Source organism: Danio rerio, chromosome 10 (assembly GCF_049306965.1).
Source record: "Danio rerio strain Tuebingen ecotype United States chromosome 10, GRCz12tu, whole genome shotgun sequence".
In the NCBI taxonomy this organism is placed as follows: domain Eukaryota; kingdom Metazoa; phylum Chordata; class Actinopteri; order Cypriniformes; family Danionidae; genus Danio; species Danio rerio.
In genome coordinates this window covers 42,627,960-42,650,157 of record NC_133185.1, presented here as the reverse complement: position 1 = coordinate 42,650,157, position 22,198 = coordinate 42,627,960, and the positions used below count along the sequence as shown (strand labels likewise).

Sequence of the window (22,198 nt, the reverse complement as noted above, 5' to 3'; positions counted from 1 at the left end):
ATCCAGGATAAGAACAAGTACCATTTGATGAACGGTACAAGTTGCTGAGGCTGTGGATATTATAGGCAGTAACGTTGTACCTAATGTTTGGTTTCAATAACACTAATTGTTTTGCTTCTTAAGACATCAATGTTACACCAGGAGGTATTCATTTTGTTTTGCCTGTATGTTTTTTTTCTTTGACTGTCACAGAAATTGAAACAAAAATTTCAGATGAAATCTTGGATGTTCTGAAGGTCAATCAATTAACATCAAATTTTCTTTTTTGGCCAAACTATTTTTTAAAGCAAAAGTTCCACAATTGCCTTCAAACTGATCTAGCTCAATTGACCAATCGCCAGTCGATCCAGTCAATCATAACGTCAATATTCAGCGCACCATCACAGTTTGCCATGTTGTTGGACAAGCATCAGGAAACAGTTAGATTGGCAATTAACATGACAAATTTGCTCGTGTAGTACTTAAAACACCCATAACGGCTGGGCAATATACAAATTTATCCTCTCTCAACCTAGAGAAGTGAAGGAAATGTATACGTTTGTAAGGACAGATCACAGTCAGTCAATCAACGATTCACAGTCACAATTACTAAAATAATGACTTAAAGCGAGGACTTGAGAATGATGAATTAATCTTTTCTGCTATTGGACCAACACAGCCTGCATAATTTAGCTTATTAAGATGTGACATGGCAAAAGAACTACCTGAGGACTCTGAAGATGACAGCTGAGATGAGCTTAAACTACATACCCTGGAGATCCAGACAAACAACTAACTAATCTTTACGGTCTATAATCATTTCTTGGATGCATGTATAGGTTTGTCTTGTTCGAGATGCCACTATTTGCATGTGTTTGTGAATTATGTCAGTGAATCAAAGTAATATTTAATTATTCAAATTATCCAAACTGCCTGTCACTAGACTTGAAGGCTGGACCTCAATCTTATGTTTTTTTTCTCCCCATTTCGAGTTCTGCTCACATCCTGAATTACCCTCTTCTATTGATATTGCACATGTCCCCTTTTGTCATTTTTTTTTAGAAATGATTCTCTATTTCCCTGGGGAGAGCACAAAAATTGATATGGCTGCCACTAAAAGCATGTTGGACATGGAGAAGTGGGGCAGAGTTTGCGAATGGTCAATTGATGGATAAAAATCAAGCCCATATTAAATTTTCTCCCTGAATATTCTGTTCCAAAACAGAAAAAAACTATGACATTGCAAAAGAAAGAGAGGGCTGCAAATTCTGTTTCTTGTTGAGCAAAAAGGAAAGGCAGAAACTGACGTAAGGCGATTGTGTGAGACTTGAATTCTGCTGAAGTTTCTGCAGAATTGTGCAGCTGCAGATTGTGTGGTGGCCTGAGCATGATTCATCAGCACAGTGAGTCCAGCAGCCCAGAGACTGATCAGCCTGATTAGCAGAGAGCATGCTCTCGGTGTGTGCACTGCAGGAACACTTTAAAGCAGTCCAGACCCTTAAACCCAAGCTCAAGACAAGTGTTACCTGAAATCCATAGCAGGTGCACCCCCAAACAACAACAAAAACCCTAGAGATGAGGTGAACCATTCACTGCAGAGTGGGACGGGTCAGTCTGCTGAGCTTACAAATAAACTCTTAAAGTGATAGTTAAGCTAAAAATTACAACTTACAATTTAAAAACATAAATAAATATACAAACAATTAAATTTTAATAAAATAATTTTAACTCCAAATGAATCCTATTAAAAAAAAAGACATCCGCATTCAGCGTTGCCACTATAAACCAATTTTTAAAATACCTTTACTTTCACTAATTAAAAACCTGAATTTTCTTGCCCTATTATAATCAACAAGCAGAAGAACAACCTATTTTATTGTGTGTCGTCACACTGCAGTTTAGGAAAAAGTGTTAAAGTTTGATTAAATTGCCTTATTAAAATGGAATGGGCTTGTCAGTATTGAGTATCTAGCCTAGTCAAATACACTGTAAAAAAAATTTATGTTGTAAAATTTGCAGTATTAACGGCAATTTTGGTTGCTGTAAAAATTAACAAATTATTTTATTAACATTTGTTTTGTTAAACTAAGCAAAATTGCCAGTAATATTACAGCAATATTTACTGTGTAGCTAGTGGGGATGCTCTTTCTGGTTAATTTAGCCAACTGACAACCGCCCATAAATCAAATATTAACAGTTAACTGGTCAGATGAATATTAAATTATTTCATTTTTAAAAAAAGAATAATTGATGTGTCTAATTTGTGTCTGACACTTCTTTCATTTTGCTTCTTTGACAAATTATGTCTGTAAACACGTGTGGTTGCAAGTGTTACCATCCCGCAAGTTAACAAATGTCTTGCACATTTATGCAACATTTTTTAATCGTTACCTGATAGCATTAATCGGTTAAAAACCCACCCTTACGGTTAACGATGAATAAGCTATTATGAGCATCCCTATTAGCTAACTAGCATTATAGCTAAAACCCCTTTTTTGTTCTGATGACATGTATGACCAGTATGATGTTCATGAGACGTTTGAACAGATGGTGACTGTGTTTGATTCAAGTGACTGCTAGCTGACAAGTGGTAAAGGAGTAAAATGGCACTGAATAAATCATCAGGACAATTGGGAAAACAAATTAAACATCATATATAAAAATAAAAATCCCTGATATACCACAAATTGGACAAAAGTAATTAAAAAAATAATTTAAAAAAAGATTCCCCGAATTTCAACGTCTGGAGTGGACCTTTTAAAACTCCATGATATTCCAGAAATTCCACTACCCGTGGGATTAGTTTAAAAATACCTAAAATCTGCAAAAACCCACATCCTGCAAGGCATTGCATTACTTATTTTCAGCAAGTTCCAATCTACATTTATCCCCCAATGGCTTACATTGTCTAGACATTATCAAAATATAAACATTGCAATATATTATGCCTTCCACAGGAAAAAAAGAATGCCACTCATGTTTGGAACAACATGAGGGTAATGATGAACATATCTATTTTGGAGTGAACTGTGTCTTGGTTATATTACATATCCAAATATATGCCAATTTATTTCTGGTCATTTGCCACTTTATTTATAGAGATAAATGTGGTGGTGATGACGGGAGGTGATGAAGGGAAGAGGGGGAGGGAAAAAGACGAAGAAATTATGTAAGCTGCACTCAAACTAGCTCCATCTGCGTAATAACACAGACACTTTTGTCATCGCTAGGCCTCTGCTTCAACTGAGCTCATCTACTACATTTACGCTCTCCTATATCTCTTCCACAAATCATTTCACAACAGAAGCCGCGACACCCTCCCCTCGCCACTTGTTTGGAGCCGTTACAGTCTTTTCTACCATGAGGTGAGAGTGAGGTGTCCTGATACCGTGATCCCATCAGCTCAGCGCTGATTGATTGACTTTTCCCTCTCGATGATCCGGGCTGCCTTTGCCAGATATCGGATTGTTTCTTGTTTTCCGTGAAAAAAGTCGATGGGCGTCCTGTCTGCTTTGCGGTGCCATTTTTAAAGCGCGTTTCTTTTCTTAACTAAAACCCACACAAGCCAGACACACGCACTGCTGGAGGGCTGTATTTACACTTCAGGGTGTTTTTTTGCCTTTTTTAAGATGGAAACAGAACTGAGAGTTTTACTTTAGAAACTGCAGCATCACACATGCACAAGCGCAGCTGCAGTAGGCCCGTTTCTTGACAGACATAACTGAAAAAAATGACTCAGAGAGAGAGAGCAAAAGCATTGATGAGGGAATCAGAGGTCAGCATTCATTTACTGGTACCTTTAACAGCAGAAAACCCCTGGGTTAAAAAGGAGAAAACAAAAAGAATGGAAAGTAACTTCTCATAGTGTCCCAAACAGACACAATACATACCAAAAGGCATTTTTTATGATAACAAACTACTATCCAATTCACAAAGACATTTTCTGCAAATGTCACTGCTGAAACTTGCAACTCAAAAGGTGCTGTTTGTAAGTTAACTCTTCTAAAGCATAAAAATATCATAATATGTTTGCAGATATTTAAGAAACATGCAAAGTGAACATACTTGTTTATCTGAGAAACAATGTTGTAGTCAGATATTCTGCTTTGAACATGTGCATTGGTCCCTTTAACCCACCCAATGCAAGTTTAGCCAATTATATTTCAGCACCTCAATTTGCCTTGATGGAAAACTGCGCATTTCATTCAGTCATGAAGGCCTTCAAAGTATACGAGACCTCAGGTGGACAGTAGCAGCCTCTGAAATGAGATGCAGCTTTAGAGTTCCACATGAGGTTATTAATTAGCAAATAATATAAACATTATAAATGTAAACAACATTAGATGAGTAGGTTACATTGCAAATCTCGTCATGTAGCGTGTTGTTAAGACACAGGGTTACAGTGACAAGCAATTTGGCTATTTGCACCAGACAAAACATGACAGAAATTTAAATACACCTTTCAGAACCACAGACCACAGTGCGCACTCTGCACTCCAACGAAATGGTATGTTTATAATCTAATTAATACATATTAAATCTCGTTAACATTATTAAATGTACATGCTAAATGAGGGCATCATGGTGGCACAATGGGTAGCAAGGTCACTGGTTTGAGATTTTGAAACCAAAATATTCTGTATTGCAGATGTCCTGTTTTTCTTTTTTTATTTTATATTAATAAATTCACATTATTAGCATTTAACACGGAATAAGGCACGTAAGGTGTACCTAATGTGATCAATGTCTGTTTATCCTGTTGTTTAAACTGCTGAAGCAGTTTCTAAAATATGAATTTGAGGGTTTGATTAGAAATTTAATATTCATTCTATCGCGTGCCGTTGCTTTTATTTAGAACACAACTTAAATCAGCCTTAAATCAGCCTTTAGGCTTGAAAATCAGGCTTGCTCCTGTTGGTGCTCCTGTGCTTGCATGTGTTTTGAACCGGGAGTGCAATACCTAGTTCAACCACTGGATGTCAAACCTTTAATGACAAAGGCTTTCATCAAAGGCTATAAAGTGACAATGTCTAATGTACTTCATTAAACTGAGTGCAGTTCACTTGCTGTGAGAACCTGTCTTCAAGTGCAAGGATATAGTTAAAAATATATATATAAAACATGTTTTCACTTTAAAATCTGATTCTGATCAATTGTGTTTCTATGTTACTTACTAATCAGAACAGAAACACAGTAAGACACCTGAACTAAATATAAAAACTATAATACAGTACTCAAATTCAGCCTCAAACCACAATCAATTCAAGCTGCAATGACTCCCTGTTGCTAAAACATAAAGACAATCTGCAAATGAATGATTTTAATGGAGTCGGCTCTGCTAAATAAATTAGCCAAAAAAGTTTAAGCAAATTAATAAAAGCTCAAAGTCATAAATAATAAAAGCCTAAATCGCTGTATGGTTAAGTACACATTTTCAAGAGTTTGGTTGAAACGCCTGCGCCGTACTTTAAAAGGCTTCATACCCCATAGGAAACACTGAACTTTGCTGAACCTCTATTCTTTTTAAAGCCAGAAATGACCTTAAAAATGGAAGCACTTCTAAACGGTCGTCTTCTACAGCCAGCGCACACAAGTTCTAGTAATCAGGGACAACTTAAAGCTGAGTGGCAGTTCTCAGTACATGCTAATGAGGCAGACAGGAAACCGTTAATCACGCTGGTCACCTCTTCTGAAGAGACTCCAGACTAGCTTCCATTTTCATAACAAGCTTTCAAAGTTCTTTTAACGACACAAGAGGCTACAGTCCCACTGGCAATTAAAATCATGTTGGGACACGCCATGATTTGTTGTGATATCGCAGTGTGACACAACGCCGTCAACAAATGCTGGCTGGGAAAATTCTCAGGAGATAACGGTCACTCAACGGTCAACCCATTTTGAAGACTAATGTTTGCAGTAAAAGACAGAATGAACAGACTTACATCTTATGTAGACATTCTCGGGAGCTGTTAAATAAAGTTTTCAGCCAAAAACAGGATTTTCTTTTTAATGCGTTTTGCCTGTTTGTTTACATGACAACAGCATTTTGGACTGAAAAATGCAAAAATCTGATAATTTTAGTGCAAAATTATGGCAGTCATCACACTGAACACTGCACATTCTACTACGAATGTAACAATAACAAATATTTTTAGTGCAAAAATAATGTATACATTATCAGCACAAAGCACACCAATTTATGGCAAAGTATTTCATAATAACATAACGCATAAAGACTGCCTAAAGCGGTCTCACTAGTTGCGTTTCCATCCACCTACTTTTATGCACATTTTGGAATATTGCAAACTAGGGCTGCAACAACGAATCAATTGAAACGATAAAAATCCGATTACTAAAAGCATTGGCAACGAATTTCATAATCAATTCGTTGTGTTGCGCAATGCATAGACAAAAATTATACATATTAAAAATTATATATATATAAAAAAAAACACTTTAGTTGAGCGCGGAGCGAACACGATCTTTCTCATGCACTGATACGAAGTTCAGCTCCTCATAGACGGGAATGAGGAGGAAAGGAGTAAGGCTGGGGGATATGGGCAAAATATCACAGAATGACGGTATATGATATACATCCGGTATTTTCCCATAAATGGTTACTTAAGAGTTAAAGCCCGTATTAAAACTTTATTAAACATTTTGAGCAAAATTTAATTCAAACACAGGGGTTTCCCTCCCTGTTTACAAAGCTGCAAAAAAAAAATAACAGCTGCACAAAATCTGACAAATAAAATACAGTACTGGTTTTCCTTCTGCTTAAAACTAAGTAGCACAACATTTCAATTTATAAAAACAAATCTTTGACAGTACAGTTTTTTTTCTGCTGAACACTATACACAGTACTTTGTGCTGTTGTGCAAATAACAAAGTAAACAGTACCATAGAAAACAGCTACATTGTCAGAGCAAAAAAGGAACATTTAAATAGTAACACAACAAAAAGTATTGTAGGATAAAAAAGTAAATATACTTTTGTACATTTATTTACAATAAATGTAAATATGAAACCCAAAGTATTGTCACAATTACAGTGTTGTTATAAGTTGTAAAATGTTATAAGATGCATCTAAATTTTAAAAATGCAGAGGAAAAAAAAAAAACATTATACACACAATTGAGTAGGATAAACTTTATCCGATGAGAAAAAATGTGCATAAACTACGATGGAAATGCATTTACGAAATAAAATAAAATAAAATAAAAAAGTACAGATCATTTGATAACAAAAATCCTCAACAACATCCATTTTTCTTTTGATACTTGGCGGAAATTTATCAGGAAGTGACGTTTTTGTTCTCTTAGACTCCTTGCATAAAATCTGTGTTTTATTCGCAAATGTTTTATGCGATATTCCAGTTTTGTGCATAAATTTAATTTGCATCTTTGGATGGCTACTGTCAAAGTTCTGCTCATGTATTTAACGCTTTAACGCTAGGATGATGCGAGCCAAAATTTTTTCGTGGTTACTGGCTCATCTTGGTTTTCAGATGTCTCCTTACTGCGTATATCTTTACCACGTTCACCTGGGATGATATTTAAACATGCTATGAAGTTCACGGCACACTTCACAGTTTCTGCAAATTTCAAAACACATCAGCATCTACGATTTGCAGAGGGCAAAAGCCAATCACAATACTTTTACAATGTTGCATAAACATATAAGCTAATAAACGCTCTAGAGCAGATGCATGGAGCAATCTAACTGGCTGACATCTGTTTGATGATTTAAAGTTCACCCAAAGTTGATGTGAATTGATGCTGACAAAAATAAAAATAAAATTTAATTCATTTTGATTATCTGAGTGCAGTGAACCTATATTCGGGTGTAAGCAAGTTTATCTGTCTGCGCACTGCAAGACGGGCTTAACATGAAGGGGGTTCAACTTGTAGTAGAGGTGTAACTTGCAGTTATTGAGATCCCATTGAACAAAGCGAGATGTCACACGAGATGTTGTTGGCAAGATGGCGGAAATACTTATCAGAGAACATTTTCAGCAAATTTTTTCATGCATTTCCTCCAAATTTATCCACAACCTATTCATTTAATATATTAAATTCATTCATTTAGCAACTCTATTTGCGGACTTCATCCATTTTGTCATGACAGTTGCAAATAACAGCTACAATGGAGGAGTGAGTCCAGTACGAAATCCTCCACAACTCATGGCTGTACAGTAAAGTAGGAGTAAAAGTTGATAAGTATGAAGGTTGGATTTAGAAATTGTGTTAGGTGTGCATGTTAATAACTGTGACGATTGGGTTTGGAGAAGGTGTACACGTTAATAATGATGGTGGTTGGGTTTAAGATTGTGGAAGGTGTACAAGTTAATACCCGTAAAGGTTGGGTTTGGGGTTGGAGAAGGTGTATACGTTGATAATGATGGTGGTTGGTTTTAAGATTGTGGTAGGTGTACAAGTTAATAACTGTGACGATTGGGTTTGGATAAGGTGTACACGTTAATAATGATGGTGGTTGGGTTTAAGATTGTGAAAGGTGTACAAGTTAATACCTGTAAAGGTTGGGTTTGGGGTTGGAGAAGGTGTACACGTTAATAATGATGGTGGTTGGTTTTAAGATTGTGGTAGGTGTACAAGTTAATAACTGTGACGATTGGGCTTGGGGATGGTGTACACAATAAATAATAATAAAATAGGTGTACAGATTAATAATTGTGATAGGTAGAGCACCACCTTGCCGACAACTTAGTTTTCACTTCTCTCGATAACTTCAAGTTACGCCTCTACTACAAGTTACGCATCCTTCATGTTACACCCCTGTCATGGTTCATGGCAGAACCATGTGACCTGCACAGCACAACTAGTCGACGTCAATCAAAAAGCATCATGGCAGAGCATCAATGTCAACCAAATCAACTAATCTGCACAACCCCTAATGTAAACATTTGAAAACAAGAGTCTTTAAAAATGACAATGTCATGTATACGAATATTCAACACAATCTCACGGCAATTCGTAACTTTATTTTGTGGCTAATTCGTATGAATTCGTACAATCTAATACGATTTGCTCATGCCCCAATGACGATTGGGTTTAGGGGTGGGTTAGGTGCAAAACCTCCTTTTTAAAATCGTATAATTTCGTACGACTGAACTGGTAAGAATTAGCAACTAAACTGGCAAAACATAAAATACCTACGTTTTCTCGTGAGATCAGGCTGGAATATTACATGTTTAGAAAACATATACACCAGCTCTGAGCCACCAATGGCAAAACGTCACTTCAATACAGGTGCTGTTTGCTAACAAGGTAACAGCGCCAAATATTGGCCTGGCATATTTAATACAGCACTTTTGGAATACAGCAATTTTGTGGATCTACAAATGTGCACTGTTTTTGTAAATGTCATGTGAATGTGATTTTTTTATTTTTTTCTAATAAAATGTAGCCTCAGACATGACAAATAAAAAAATCTGAAAGCGGATGACCCAAAGGAGAACTCCACTGCTTGAGACTCATTAAAGCCACCACACCTTTTCGTAACTCTAATACAAACAATACAGAAGACATTTCTCCAAACCTCCATACAAACTTCAATCACCAATAACACGGAACATCTACAACGAGTCCATAAACAACATAAGAGCCACAATCATGGTACAAAAAAATTCTCTTGTTCTCCAGCGGACATGGACCTCACACTGAGAAATAAACACAGGCACCACCGTTTCTGCAGAGTGCAGGCAAGATGTGTGACAAGAACGATTAGCTGACTGCTTGCGGTCTAAAATCAATTTTACATACAAAAAAAAAAGCCAGTGCATTGCCAATAGATCTGCCTTAATCCTATTGCCTTAAGATCCCTTAAAATCCGTGTTCTCTGCTTCACACTAAAATAAATACAGTTCTTTCTGCAATTATGCACTTTGCTTTTTTATGTTTGCTTAGAAAATAACACTACAGAAGTGTATTAGCCTTTATGTTATAAGAAAAAGACACTGCAAATGGTACAAGAGAGAGAGAGAAACCCGTCCGTGTCTCCCTGAAATTGACAATTCAGTTCTCATAACCTGCCGTCTGCAGGGGAGTTCATATTGTTTAGGGGGTCCAACAAAAAAACAAACGTTAAAAAAATAACAGTGCTGCCTTGGAGCAAAATGTATTTTCTTTGTTTCAACAGGAATCCAGGGACCGGAGGAGGTGGGGGGAACGTCTGAGCCGTTCTTGATGTTGCAAAAGAAAAGGTTAAGAGACCAAAACCGGCAAATAAGGAAGGGGAAAGAACTGTCTGGAAATTTTGGAAATGCATGCCAACAGATTTCGAAGACATGCCCTGGATCAGAGCACTTTCCTCCTGTCTGAAACCTGAGCCATTCAGCTAAGAAAAAAAGTCATCTGAGGCACTCAAAACCAAGAAAAAAGAAAAAAAAATCCATTATCGATCTGTGTTTGTTGTGGGACAAAAAAGAAGGAACCTGGCAGAGTGGACAGCAGCACTTGGGCGGACACTCTGAGCTTCAGACCAATTTACAGAGCAAAGAGGAAGAACTGCATTAGCACAAAAGAGACCAACACACTGACACTTAATCAAGAGCACTACCCACAAATCCCTGCAAATCACTTCAGATGGACACACGCATCACTGACCGCACTACAATGCATAGGTCTGCAGCACAAAACAAAACATTTGAAAAGCAAAAGCGTCAGCAAAAGTTTGGAAAGTCTGACCTTGGGTTGAGCACGTCGAGGAAAGGCGACCTTAGGATCAATCTGTGCACAAACAGAGAAAGAAAGAATGATGATGATGATGGGGAAAAAAAGCAAAGTCATATTTGAATGCAGTTACCCAGAGCTAAATTCATTACAATAAAGCCTTTCACACTTTGAGAAATAATCAACGCCATCGAGCTTTGGAATGAAAAATTACGAGCATGGATGGGCCACACTAGAAGGATGACATTAACTCTTTGGCTTGTCATCTTGTTAATTTAAGTTTGTGCTCCATCTGCTGAAGGTGTGCAGACAGAAAGAATTATCAGAGAAACTATTTCATGCTCCAGTGTCACACTGTCTTGCCTTCGCCTTAATACAGCCTCTTATAAAGAGGAGTTTCGAACAATCTCATACAGCCAGACGTAGTCAAGAGGAAAAACATAAACAGATCGAAATTGGGCTCTTGCAGGAAATTACTTGTCCATGTTCAGCAAGGCAAAGACTTCAGATTGTAGCAAAACTCCTAGTGTAGATTTGAACGTTTGCCTGAGGGCTTTGCAGCATATAAGTGTGTATCATTACAGACACAGAGTCTTTCTAAATAAAACACACACACACTGTTTTGCTGGACAAGGAGTCATTTCTCTGCTTATTCTACACGAGTGTTGTTTATATGAATATATTGGCCGTCTAAAATATAGATGTGTCCTTTCGCTAGGATGCCAGGAGCATAATTATTCTCTGAAATGACACACTGATGTCCACTGAACTTCACCTTTTTTTCTCCCATAATTCCATTTGACTGAGCTGTGATTGTTATCTCCCCAAATCAGGTCAATTAGAGAGATGAATTTTGTAACACCTGGGTATGGAAACCTTCTCGGTGATGAATTTCATGTAGCGATTCGTTTTAGCAATTAGCCTGAGGCTTAACCAATTCAACCTCAATTACTCCATAGAAACAAGCCTATGTGAGCAGAAACAATATTACGCTTTGAATTTCAAATCAGAAGAAATTAGGAGCTTATTTTTTCCTCTACAGCCTGAGAGCAAACATCCCATTCTGATTAATGTACAGATAAACTGAATGCTATTTGAGGGTTTACCAGGTCTATAAATAAAGGCTCAGGGTTTTGAGTTTATTCATTCACAAATGATCCAGTTGTCTGATTTCCAATCAAATCGATACGCTGCATTTATGGAAACCTCAGAGGTCATCACTTATTAGTCCTATTAGTACAAACAGAGGTTATGCTAACACTGCTGGTGCTAGATCAGTCAAAACAGCTGTGGTCACAGCCATTCAGCCAGACAATCTAATAACAGACATTAAAAAAATATAGATCTTAAAACCTAGTGATAATCTAAATAAAACAGCAGACAGCAGTTATTAAGCCAATATGTAATTTAGACTCGAGCACACGTTGTGTAAATAAAGTCCTGTGTATCTCAAGATGAAGCAATTACTGAGCTTCTCCCATCTCAGCAGTAACAATTTAATGTGTTAGTAGCCTTTTATTGCTTTCAGATAGTGGCCTCGTTTAAATCTGGTGTTAACATCTTTTTTGGCGCATCTGATCACAAGCGGACAATGTTAAATACCAGTGTAAGAGGACCAAAAGCACAACCAATTATATAACATTTACACAAAATACAAGTAAACTTACTCAACCATAAAAAAATGGTCAAAGTTTTTCATTTTTCTTTAAATACCAAATCACAGGAGATGCATCTAAGACCAAGTTCTCAATAAGCTCTGTTGCACCAAATTATTTATTCATAAATCTTAGAGAAAGTTTAACTAAAAAAATTTTTTTTTAGCATTTTGATTTCAAAAAACACAAAGCCAATAAAAAAAAACACATTTTCTTGACAGTAAATGAGTGGGAGAAGTGTTATTTTACCAGCATTGTCATGACAGCACAAGAGTCCGATTGCAAGCAGCAGGAACAAGTATACTATAAATAAATGTCCTGTCAGCATGTTAATTGAGTGCACTTTCCATTTTGGTGAGCATGTACACTTCATCCATTGATAAGTATATGGGTTCATGATTGGAATATCCACAGAGAAGAATATTAAGTTAATTTGAACTTTGACCAAACTCTGTTGCTCTTGCACTTTGGTCAATGCAGCAACTAAACGGCCTTTTCATAGCGCATTGAAATGAATGTGTTTCATAGCGCAGAGATTTCCTCGTCCAGTGCGAAAGATTCTTCACATCGCCCAGTGACTACATGTGAAAGGAAAGTAAAAAAAGTGCACTGGTCATTGTGACGCAGCTTAACCTTGTTTCCCAGCTCATTTTTGGCAAGTTTCCCCTTTCAGCTAAAAAAACTTTTCTTTTTTTTTTAGTCAGAAAATTTGACGCATCCTTAAAAATTTTAACCTCAGGCCATTAAAGATTTATAGGAACACTTTTTTTTTCCTAAATTGAACTCCCCTAGAGTTCAGCAGTTAGGATTCAATCTTGGGCTGCATCTGAAAAAAAAAAAAAAAAACGCAAACTCCCATACTATATAGTACGCTAAAAACAGTAAGCGAGACGAGTAGTATTTATAGAACTCGAAAAACAAAAGTTGAGAAGTACCTTGATTACCTACTACTTCCGGGGAGATTCTTAAGTACGCATCTGATGCACACTACGCTATCCCATGATGCAACTGACATGAGTAGTTCAAGTGATCATGACAAAATGGTGGATGTAGTACATCCTAGTTCCATTCATACTTCTCACATTTATACTTTACAGAACAGTGGTGTCCAAACTCGGTCCTGCTGAGTTTACCTCCAACTTGCTTCAATACACCTGCCAATAAGTTTCTAGTATATCTAGTAAAAGCTTGATTTGGTAGATTAGGTGTGTTTGATTAGGTTTAAAGCTAAACTCTCCAGGACACTGGCCTTCCAGCACCAAGTTTGGACACCCCTGGTATAGAACATACGTTTTTAACAGTGGAGTAGTATATTTAAATTCAAGTACCTACTGAATAGTAGGCAATTTCGGACGCTGCCTTTGAGTCTGGCAGGCGCACTTTTAGCTTAGCATACATGATTGAATTGGATAAGACCAATAGCATCTCGCTTAATTTAAAATAAAGGCTTTCAAATCATTTTTCTATTTAAAAGCTGGATTCTTCTTTAGTTACATTTTGTGTCAAAACTGGCAGAAAATTAAAAGTTGTTTTATTATCCTGTAGGGCTGGCAATAACTCTTGTTTTACTTAAAGTGACTTATAAAATTTGCCTATTTCCAAAAAAGTTGCTTTAAGACTGCATTTGTGAATCACCAAGAGCTTTGATTTCATCTACATATATTTAATGATTCACTGAAAAAGAAAGTCACCTACATCTTAGATGGCCTGAGGGTAGGTACACAGAGCAAATGTACCTTTTGATGTGAACCATCCCTTTAATGCTAGATGTGAAGTGGACTAGTGAGACCCATTTCTTACAAAAACAAAAAACCTGAACTAGCTTTTACCCAAACTCCTCCAAAACAGCTCAGTGTGTCTCACTGTGGCAGAAGTTCCTAGAATGCCATCTTACTAGACAGTTCACAGAGTTTTAAGCCTATGATTTTTCAAAAATGCCTGGTACACGCATCCTCTCCCAAAAGTTCCTCTTCAAAAAGACATCACTCAAAGTGTTTACTGTTCTTGTACACTGTACAAAACTCAGCACTGATTGCAGAAGACGAGATAACAACCCCCTACTGCGATAAAAAGCTCACAGAAATCTGATTTCAGCTGAATACGAGCGACACACAGCACAGCCCTGAAACCTCACTGCCAGTCGTAATTATTCATTACCGTCAGATTTACAGACAGCGTTAGACACGCGAGTGTTTCTGGAGCACAGAAGACTGGGAGAATGAAGACAGCGTGTGGTGTAGTCGCTCCAGGTGTTCGGCGCAGTTTGTCTGACATTTAAGTTTCTTTTTTTAAATTTAAACTAAACATACTAAAGAAATCAACAAAAAGTGTCATTTTCAGAATGCCAGCAAACTGACTGATGTAACTATATATTTCCATTACGAATGTTCACATTTTCATCACCTCTAGGGGTCTTTTTTTTTTTTTTTTAAACAGCATAGTTTGATTTTTAATCTGTACACAACTGAAAAAAAAATACAAAAAGTGAGCTGAGCGAACAGAGTTTAAATTAAATCTAGTACAGAATGACAGTTCAATATATGAAGACGTGCAAAATGAAACATCAAATCCATGTGGGTGGGAAGTACATGCCCGGAAAGAAAGGGGAAATCCGAGTGTGTCCTTTCAGTTCAGGATGAGATCGGATCAGTTTATAAAACTTACCTTTGAGTTTTTTTTCCACAGATTTTGGCTTGATTGAATTCTTGATTGAATGTCAGTCTAAACACCATCTACATAGATGCCAACTTAAAGGGACAGTTCACCCAAAAATGAACATTTACAATTTATTTACCCCCAAGTGGTTTCAAACTAGGGTTGCACAATGTTTCGTTTCAGCATCGATATCGCAATGTGCGCATCGGCAATAGTCACATCAAAGATATGCAATGCTGAGTCTGAATTATAGTTGACAAAAGCTAAAAAAATGTATTAAATTTATATGATTAATGCAAAAAAAATAATTCTTATAATTTTTATTTTCATTCTAGTCCCAAAATCTAAATTTCAAAGTGAAAAAAAAAAACATTTCACTTTGGCAGATTATTCCCACTGGCAGATTATTTAGTTTGGTTTAAGGAAAAACTCTTAATTTTGACATTTCTTCTGACGGTGAAAACAAAAACAAAAAAAAGTCCAAATCTCAAAAAAAATTTAGAGCAGGCAAAAATAATTTGCTCCAAGAATTTTTGGATATTTGAACCAAGAACGAGACAAAGTAATAAAAGCATTTTTGCATTTAGGGATGCAATGATTATCCGGTTTTACTATTAACCAAACTTTATTTAGTTACGGTTAATTAATCGCAGTTTGATTAATCACTAGTTTAATTAATCACTAGTTAGTCACTAAGATTAATAACCACGGACACAAGATTAACTATGACTGAGGCTACTAACTAATGTAGGGTCGTGCAAGTTCATTATTTCCAAATGGAGAGACGTGCACACACAACCCGGGATGTGGGATGACGGGTGGCTTTTGTGACCGCGGGAACTGCAAACGGCGGAAGTCTGAGGAAAAAGCTGTACATGAAGAGTACACAGGTTTGCAAACCCATTTAAAGTTACAAATAACGGCGCCGATAAGAGCGATCACCACAGTGGAATGAACCGCCAACTTCTCAAGTATATGTTTTACACAGCGGATGCCCTTCTGGCTTTAACCCAGTACTGGGAAACATCCATACACACATTCACACACATACACGATGGCTAATTTAGTTTATTCAATTCACCTGCATTGCATGTCTTTGGACTGTGAGGGAAACCGAAACACACAGAGGAAATTCACACCAACACAGGGAAAACATGCAAACTCCACACGGAAATGCCAACTGGCCCAGCCAGGACTCTTTTTGCTAGGAGGCGACAATGCTAACCATTGAACTATCGTGTTGCCTACTGTAAATCAATTACAGCAATAATACTGTATTTATGACATCATTAACAGCACAGAAAAAAAAACATCAACAGGTTTTTTGACAAAGTGAATGGAGAGTAAATGACAGATTTATCAGTTTTGGGTGAACTATCCCTTTAACTTGCCTTGCTGACATTTTTAGATCATCACAAATCATTCTTGAAATTCTGATTATCCATGTACTATCACTAAATTAAATCCAAATGTTTGTTTACATCTCTTCCAATATCTTGCACACTGCCCTTAGGCTGTCCATGCTGTTAATCCCTGATATGCAAGTGCGTAAAACTCAGTCCACTCTAGCCTATGAAAAAGCAACAATTTAATAAAGACACAGGAAATAAACAGAGATGAGAAAGGAAATGAAAAACTCTGTGGGAAAGAACTTCATCTGAATGACATCTGTTTCAATGCGCGCACACTCTATTCTCACGGTTACAGGAACCAAACGTTATGAAGTGATACATACCGTCTTGGAGTCTAATTCGTGGTGTGGTTGAGCTAAGACTTTATCTACACTGGAAACATCTGCAAACGTGATGAAGCCAAACCCTCTGTGGAATAAAAACACGAAACACAGTGAAGGTCAGGAGATAACCACAGAAGAGGCAGGAAAAAATGGTGACAGCAGACAAAAAGCACTCTTGTATGTTTCGCTGATACGCTCTGTGAAGGCAGGGGTGTTGCAATCATTATGACATTTTCAGAAATTTCCACTTGTTTTTGAGAGATAATTATAACTTTTAAATGGCTTAATGTGTCGCTGCTACATTTTACAAACCGTTTCTATGCCCTTGAAGTAAGTATATGGGTCAAAGATGAAAAAAAGAGGTTTACATATCCAAAAATATTGTCAGTCATATTTAACTCAACATTTAATGACATTTTAAAAGACTCTAAGGATCAAAGTGCAGCCCAAAATAATAATTACAGTCATTTTAAAGGTTTATACATAGCCTTTTGCCCATCTGTCAGCAAGAAATCTTTAGCAATTTGTATTAATTTAATAATAGTAATGATAATAGCATGCTCATTTACACATTTCATTTAGTACTGGTCAAATTATGTATATTACTTTATTTTAAAACATAATTACCCATTTGTTATACCGAAAAAGTTAGATTTTTGATTTGATTTTCATATTTTTTCAAAACACAAGCATTAAGGTTAAAAACTTGCATCTAATAAACATTTGAGTATACAACATTACTTTTGTAAATTGTATTTAATTCAAAATCCAAAATGAGATGTCATATTTGACCAAAACTCATATACATACGCTGTACAAACACATGATGGACCACATTAAGCACAAGTACACTTGTTTTAAAATTGATATCTCAGAACCTGCAATGTTGAGTCGTGATTACAATGACTAGGAAGTAAGAAACACATTTCAGAATGTGATTTGTGGAGTCATCGCAAAACCAAAACAGAGTGAAAGACTTTCATTTAGATGTGTTTTACGGAACTTTGACTAATATATCAAGCAAATTTCAAGCAAGAAATTCTAAAGTTTAGAGATTTAATAAATATATCATTTTATTTATTTATACAATGAAGACAATACAATGTTACTGGATAAAGGTTTGTTTTTACACTCCACAGAAAACTATAAAACAACAATAAAAAAAAAAAAGTTTCTTTGTTCTACTGTATCCATCTATGCTTGCAAATTTGCTTGTTTTATGCAGACGTATGAAATTACATTCGTATTGTAATATATATGTTCGCAACATTCTTTTTTTTCCAAATATCGTGCAGTCCATACATACTGGAAATGACAAATTCTGTAATATGAACTATTCTAATCATAATCTGGCAAAATTAAGTTTAAGTTTTCTGTTTTTTTCAGCAGCCATTTAAATCCCAACTCTCATTTTCAGACTCTACAGTCTTTGGTACTGTTTATCTGTATTATTTTTCTCTGTACAAAGTTCAGAAATTGTGTGAGTTGAGCACAATAAATTCAGCTAATGCTTTTTATATGAGATTCAAAAGGTTCTTAGACTAGTGGTATAATAGAAACAAAAAGGTCAATAGCAGTGTTCATCATAAGCTCGCTTTCTCAAAAATAAAATATATATTTAAGGATTATACGCAGTCAGACATAATTACAATTAATCCATCTTTTTAAAAAGGTAGGATATGGTTTTAAATAAATATTATGGGGTTTTTGTACACTTTTTTTTTTTTCAAGAGTTAACAGCCTCCACAGTTACTAGAACTATAAAAAGCCATCTCTAAAATACAAAGTTTTAATGTCGCTTCTACAGTGCTAGGAAAAAGTAATAAACGCTAAACGAGGAAACATTTAACTGGGTCTCAATATGAATAAATATTTAAATAAATAAATCTGCATTTATGATTAAAAAAATGTAAAGCTATGGATTATATTAACTGTGTGCTATGTTTTTATCTTTAAAACACCAGAAAGGAGTTGGAACGATGTGTGTCCTCATTAGGGTTCATGGTTTACAGTATATTCATTTTTAGGCAACAAAACATCAAAGTTTGACCTCAGAAGAGTTAAAAAATTTAAATATGGTGAACATTTGCTATTCTAACAACTTTCTCATTTTCTGAAAAGGATAATACTTTAAAATGTAATATTTCATTTAAAAGAAAATGTTCTCATAATATTATTTTAATTAACATCCTCAAAATTAACATCGTATCCAAAAACATACCTAGACTTACAGACAGACAGACAGGTGTGAGACCCTGAACCACAAAACCAGTCAAATTTGGGAAATTAACATTTATGCATTATCTGAAAAGTAAAAGAAATAAGCTTTCCACTGATGTCTACTTGAGATAGGGAGGTTGGATTAGGACAATATTTGGCTAGGATACAACTACTTGAATATATGAAGAGTTCAAATGCAAAAACCTCCAAGGGGCCATATGAAATTTTCTTCTAAAATTAGCCTTTTTTTTCAGCCTCCAATATTTGTGTGCTGTTATTTCACTTGAAAGTCAATGCAAAGAACATATTTTTGCCATAAATGTGGATTTACAGAGCATACAGGAGCTGGTGAAAAATACTAATTTTAGAAGAAAATTCCAGATGGCATTTAGAGGTTTTTGCATCTGAACTCCTATTGAATCTGAGGGTTCAAAAAAATCTAAATACTGAGAAGATGATGTTTAACATTTTCCAAAAGAAGGGTTCATCCCACTAATAAAATTGAGTTTTGATATATTTACAGTAAGAAAATTGCACAGTATTAATGAAACATTATCTTTAATTCATATTACAATGATTTGATTTTAAGCTTAAATAGTGTATTTTCAGCTATTTTTACCAATATATGTGCAAAATAAAACAGGTTTTGTGCTCCAGGGACATGTTATATTATAAACATACAACACAATATACTTTGTCTATAATTTGGGCAATCGCTTTCTCTCTGCATAGCCTTAATGTGTCAACTCAATGTCAAATAGCATTATGAATCAGCTTTCGGTCGTGCTCTTCTACATCTGCTCTTAACATATGACAGCGGAACAGGGAGGACAAAAAAAAACTGAAGCACGTGTGTTTACCTGGAGCGTTTGGTGGTGGGGTCGCGCATCACCATACATTCTCTGATCTCCCCGAATTTGCAGAAATAGTCTCTAAGGCTGTCTGAACAAAACACAAGGACACAAGAGGGTTATTAAAGCGTGTGTCTACACCGCAAGTGAGCGACGCGATGAAGCCTGCGGAGCTGTCGTTATAATCAGCGAAGGTCGCGGGCTTCACACTTCGTTGATTATAATGAGAGCGTTCAAGTTTTGTCGCGTCGCTCGCTTTTAGTGTCAGATGACTAGAAATCACAATAACCTTGTGCGCAGCGACACAATCACAACACACACGCACGCAGTCTCATCGCGTCCGACAGAGAATTACGACGCGAAACAACTCTGAAACACAAGGAAATGTCCTTACCTGGTGAGGTTTGCCAGCTGAGTCCACCGATAAACATTTTACTGTAAAGAGAAAACAAGGAATAAGTGACTCCAGATGTCAAAACGGCCATTATCCGCGTAAACGGCTCGTTTAAGCAGCGACCTACGAGCAACCGGAGCTGAAAGGAACCGTTAGAAATGACCTGTCAATCAAAAACATCAGCAGAACTGCGCGAGCACGGACACAATCAAACTCCAAACACAAACTCGTCCTGTCTTCTTACCCCGGGTCGTGTTGCGAATCGTTCAGGCTTCCAGAGGTGACTTGACTCGCGTCCGCTTCCATTGCTCAAAGCCCAACCAACTCCAAACACATGCATACACACACACACGGGCACTGCAGCCCCAGCTCAAGGAATATTACCGAACCGGGAGCGCTAGCGTCACACGTGGGATCTGCGCGCGGCTCCCGCCCCTCTCCGGAGGAGGCGTGGCTCATAACGTGAGCCGGCCAATCCAGCGGAGCTCTGCGCTCACCTATCAAAGGAAACCACGCCCCCTGTTGGTTAGCAGCGTTTGACAGGAGCCTCGAGAGTACATTCAGTTCTTCTAGTAAGCTCTTTACACTTATAAAGTTTACATTTGCGCCACCTTCTGAATAAACAGCCGAGAAGCGCTCTGAAAAATATAAGTGATGTTTAAAATCTAAACTAAAATCTTTGTGACACACTGAAAACATTCATTGAGTTTGTAAGGTAACTGGTTGCAAACTATTTATATGGGCTGAATTTAAACACATTAAATTTAGTAATGTTCAACTTAATTTGTTTAAATTCAGCTAATATAAATAGTTTACAACGTTACCTTACAAAAAAAAATAGTAAACTCAATGAATGATTGTTTTCAGTGCACTAGCATATTCTGTCATGTTTTACTTTGACAGTAATCATCAGTGGCAAGGTTCATTTGTAAATCTAATATAAGTTTGCACATTTAGGCATTCCAATAGACTTATTAGGTAGATTTGTTTTTGCTTCATCTTTAAACTATGTACTTAAAATGAGTTGAAAAAACACAAATCTTAGTTGTTGTTGTTTTTTTTGTTTTTTTTTTTTGTTTTTTTTTTTTTGGGGGGGGGGGGGGGGGCTTAATAGTTTAAGTTCAGTCTAATTGATACATGTTGGGAAAACATAAAGGTATTGTGTGGAACCCAGCATTTTTACAGTGCACACACACATTTTGGGAAGAATTAAGACATCTCTCAATTTTTAAATAATAATTGCAATTTAAAGGTTTTTCACAACTGTCTAAATATATATCTATTATACAATAAGCCTTTCACTGATGTATACTTTGTTGTATTAGGACAATATTTGACTGAGATACAACTACTTGAACATCTTGAATCTGAGGGTCCAAATAAATCTAAACACTGAGAAAATTGCATTTTAATATCTTCAAATGTAGAGTACAGCAATGCATTTTACTAATCAAATTGAGATTGTGTACAGTACACTATAAAAAAATCTAAATTTAATCGTATTTTTTTTTTTTATAAATTCTGCTTTGATGAACAGATTAACTTTCTTTAAAAAATAAAAAAGTTGACTGCTGGTGTTGTTGTGATAAAAAATCAGGTATATTCCATTTCTTAATTCTTATTTAGTTAAAATGTAGTTTACTGTGGCTAACAAATTACTAATCTAATCAAATTACTGATCTAATACACAGTAAATAATTGGAAAGAGGAAATAGTGACTCCTAAATGTGAACTTTTCAATATATATATATATATATATATATATATATATATATATATATATATATATATATATATATATATATATATATATATATATATATTTTTTTTTTTTTTTTTTTTTTTTTTTGCTCTTATCAGAATCTTGCTTATTTATTATCATTTTTTTAAAGAATTTCTTTAAATTTAATTTTATTTTTTATTTATTACTATTATTTTTTTCTTCAGAGGATATGTTTGTTTATAATTTATACATTTAATTTATTTTATTTTTAGGGGATAGTGGGAAAATAGGAAAA

General features: G+C 35.9%; 1 protein-coding gene across 11 annotated transcripts in view; it reads right to left on the bottom strand.

Moving 5' to 3' along the window:
- Window positions 1-20,570, bottom strand: part of msi2a (musashi RNA-binding protein 2a) — a 288,870-nt gene extending 268,300 nt beyond the window's left edge. For 5 of the 11 annotated variants that reach the window (XR_012385766.1, XR_012385767.1, XM_073913422.1 and 2 more), the window contains exons 1-5: window positions 20,425-20,570; window positions 20,181-20,221; window positions 19,796-19,877; window positions 16,716-16,800; window positions 10,686-10,727 (exon numbers count right to left, since the gene is read on the bottom strand). Coding sequence is in view for 8 of the 11 variants with exons in the window: in XM_073913422.1 (XP_073769523.1) it covers window positions 10,686-10,727; window positions 16,716-16,800; window positions 19,796-19,877; window positions 20,181-20,221; window positions 20,425-20,486 (312 nt within the window). In the remaining 3 variants the exon portion in view is untranslated. 11 annotated transcript variants of the gene reach the window in all.
- Window positions 20,571-22,198: the final 1,628 nt, after the last annotated feature.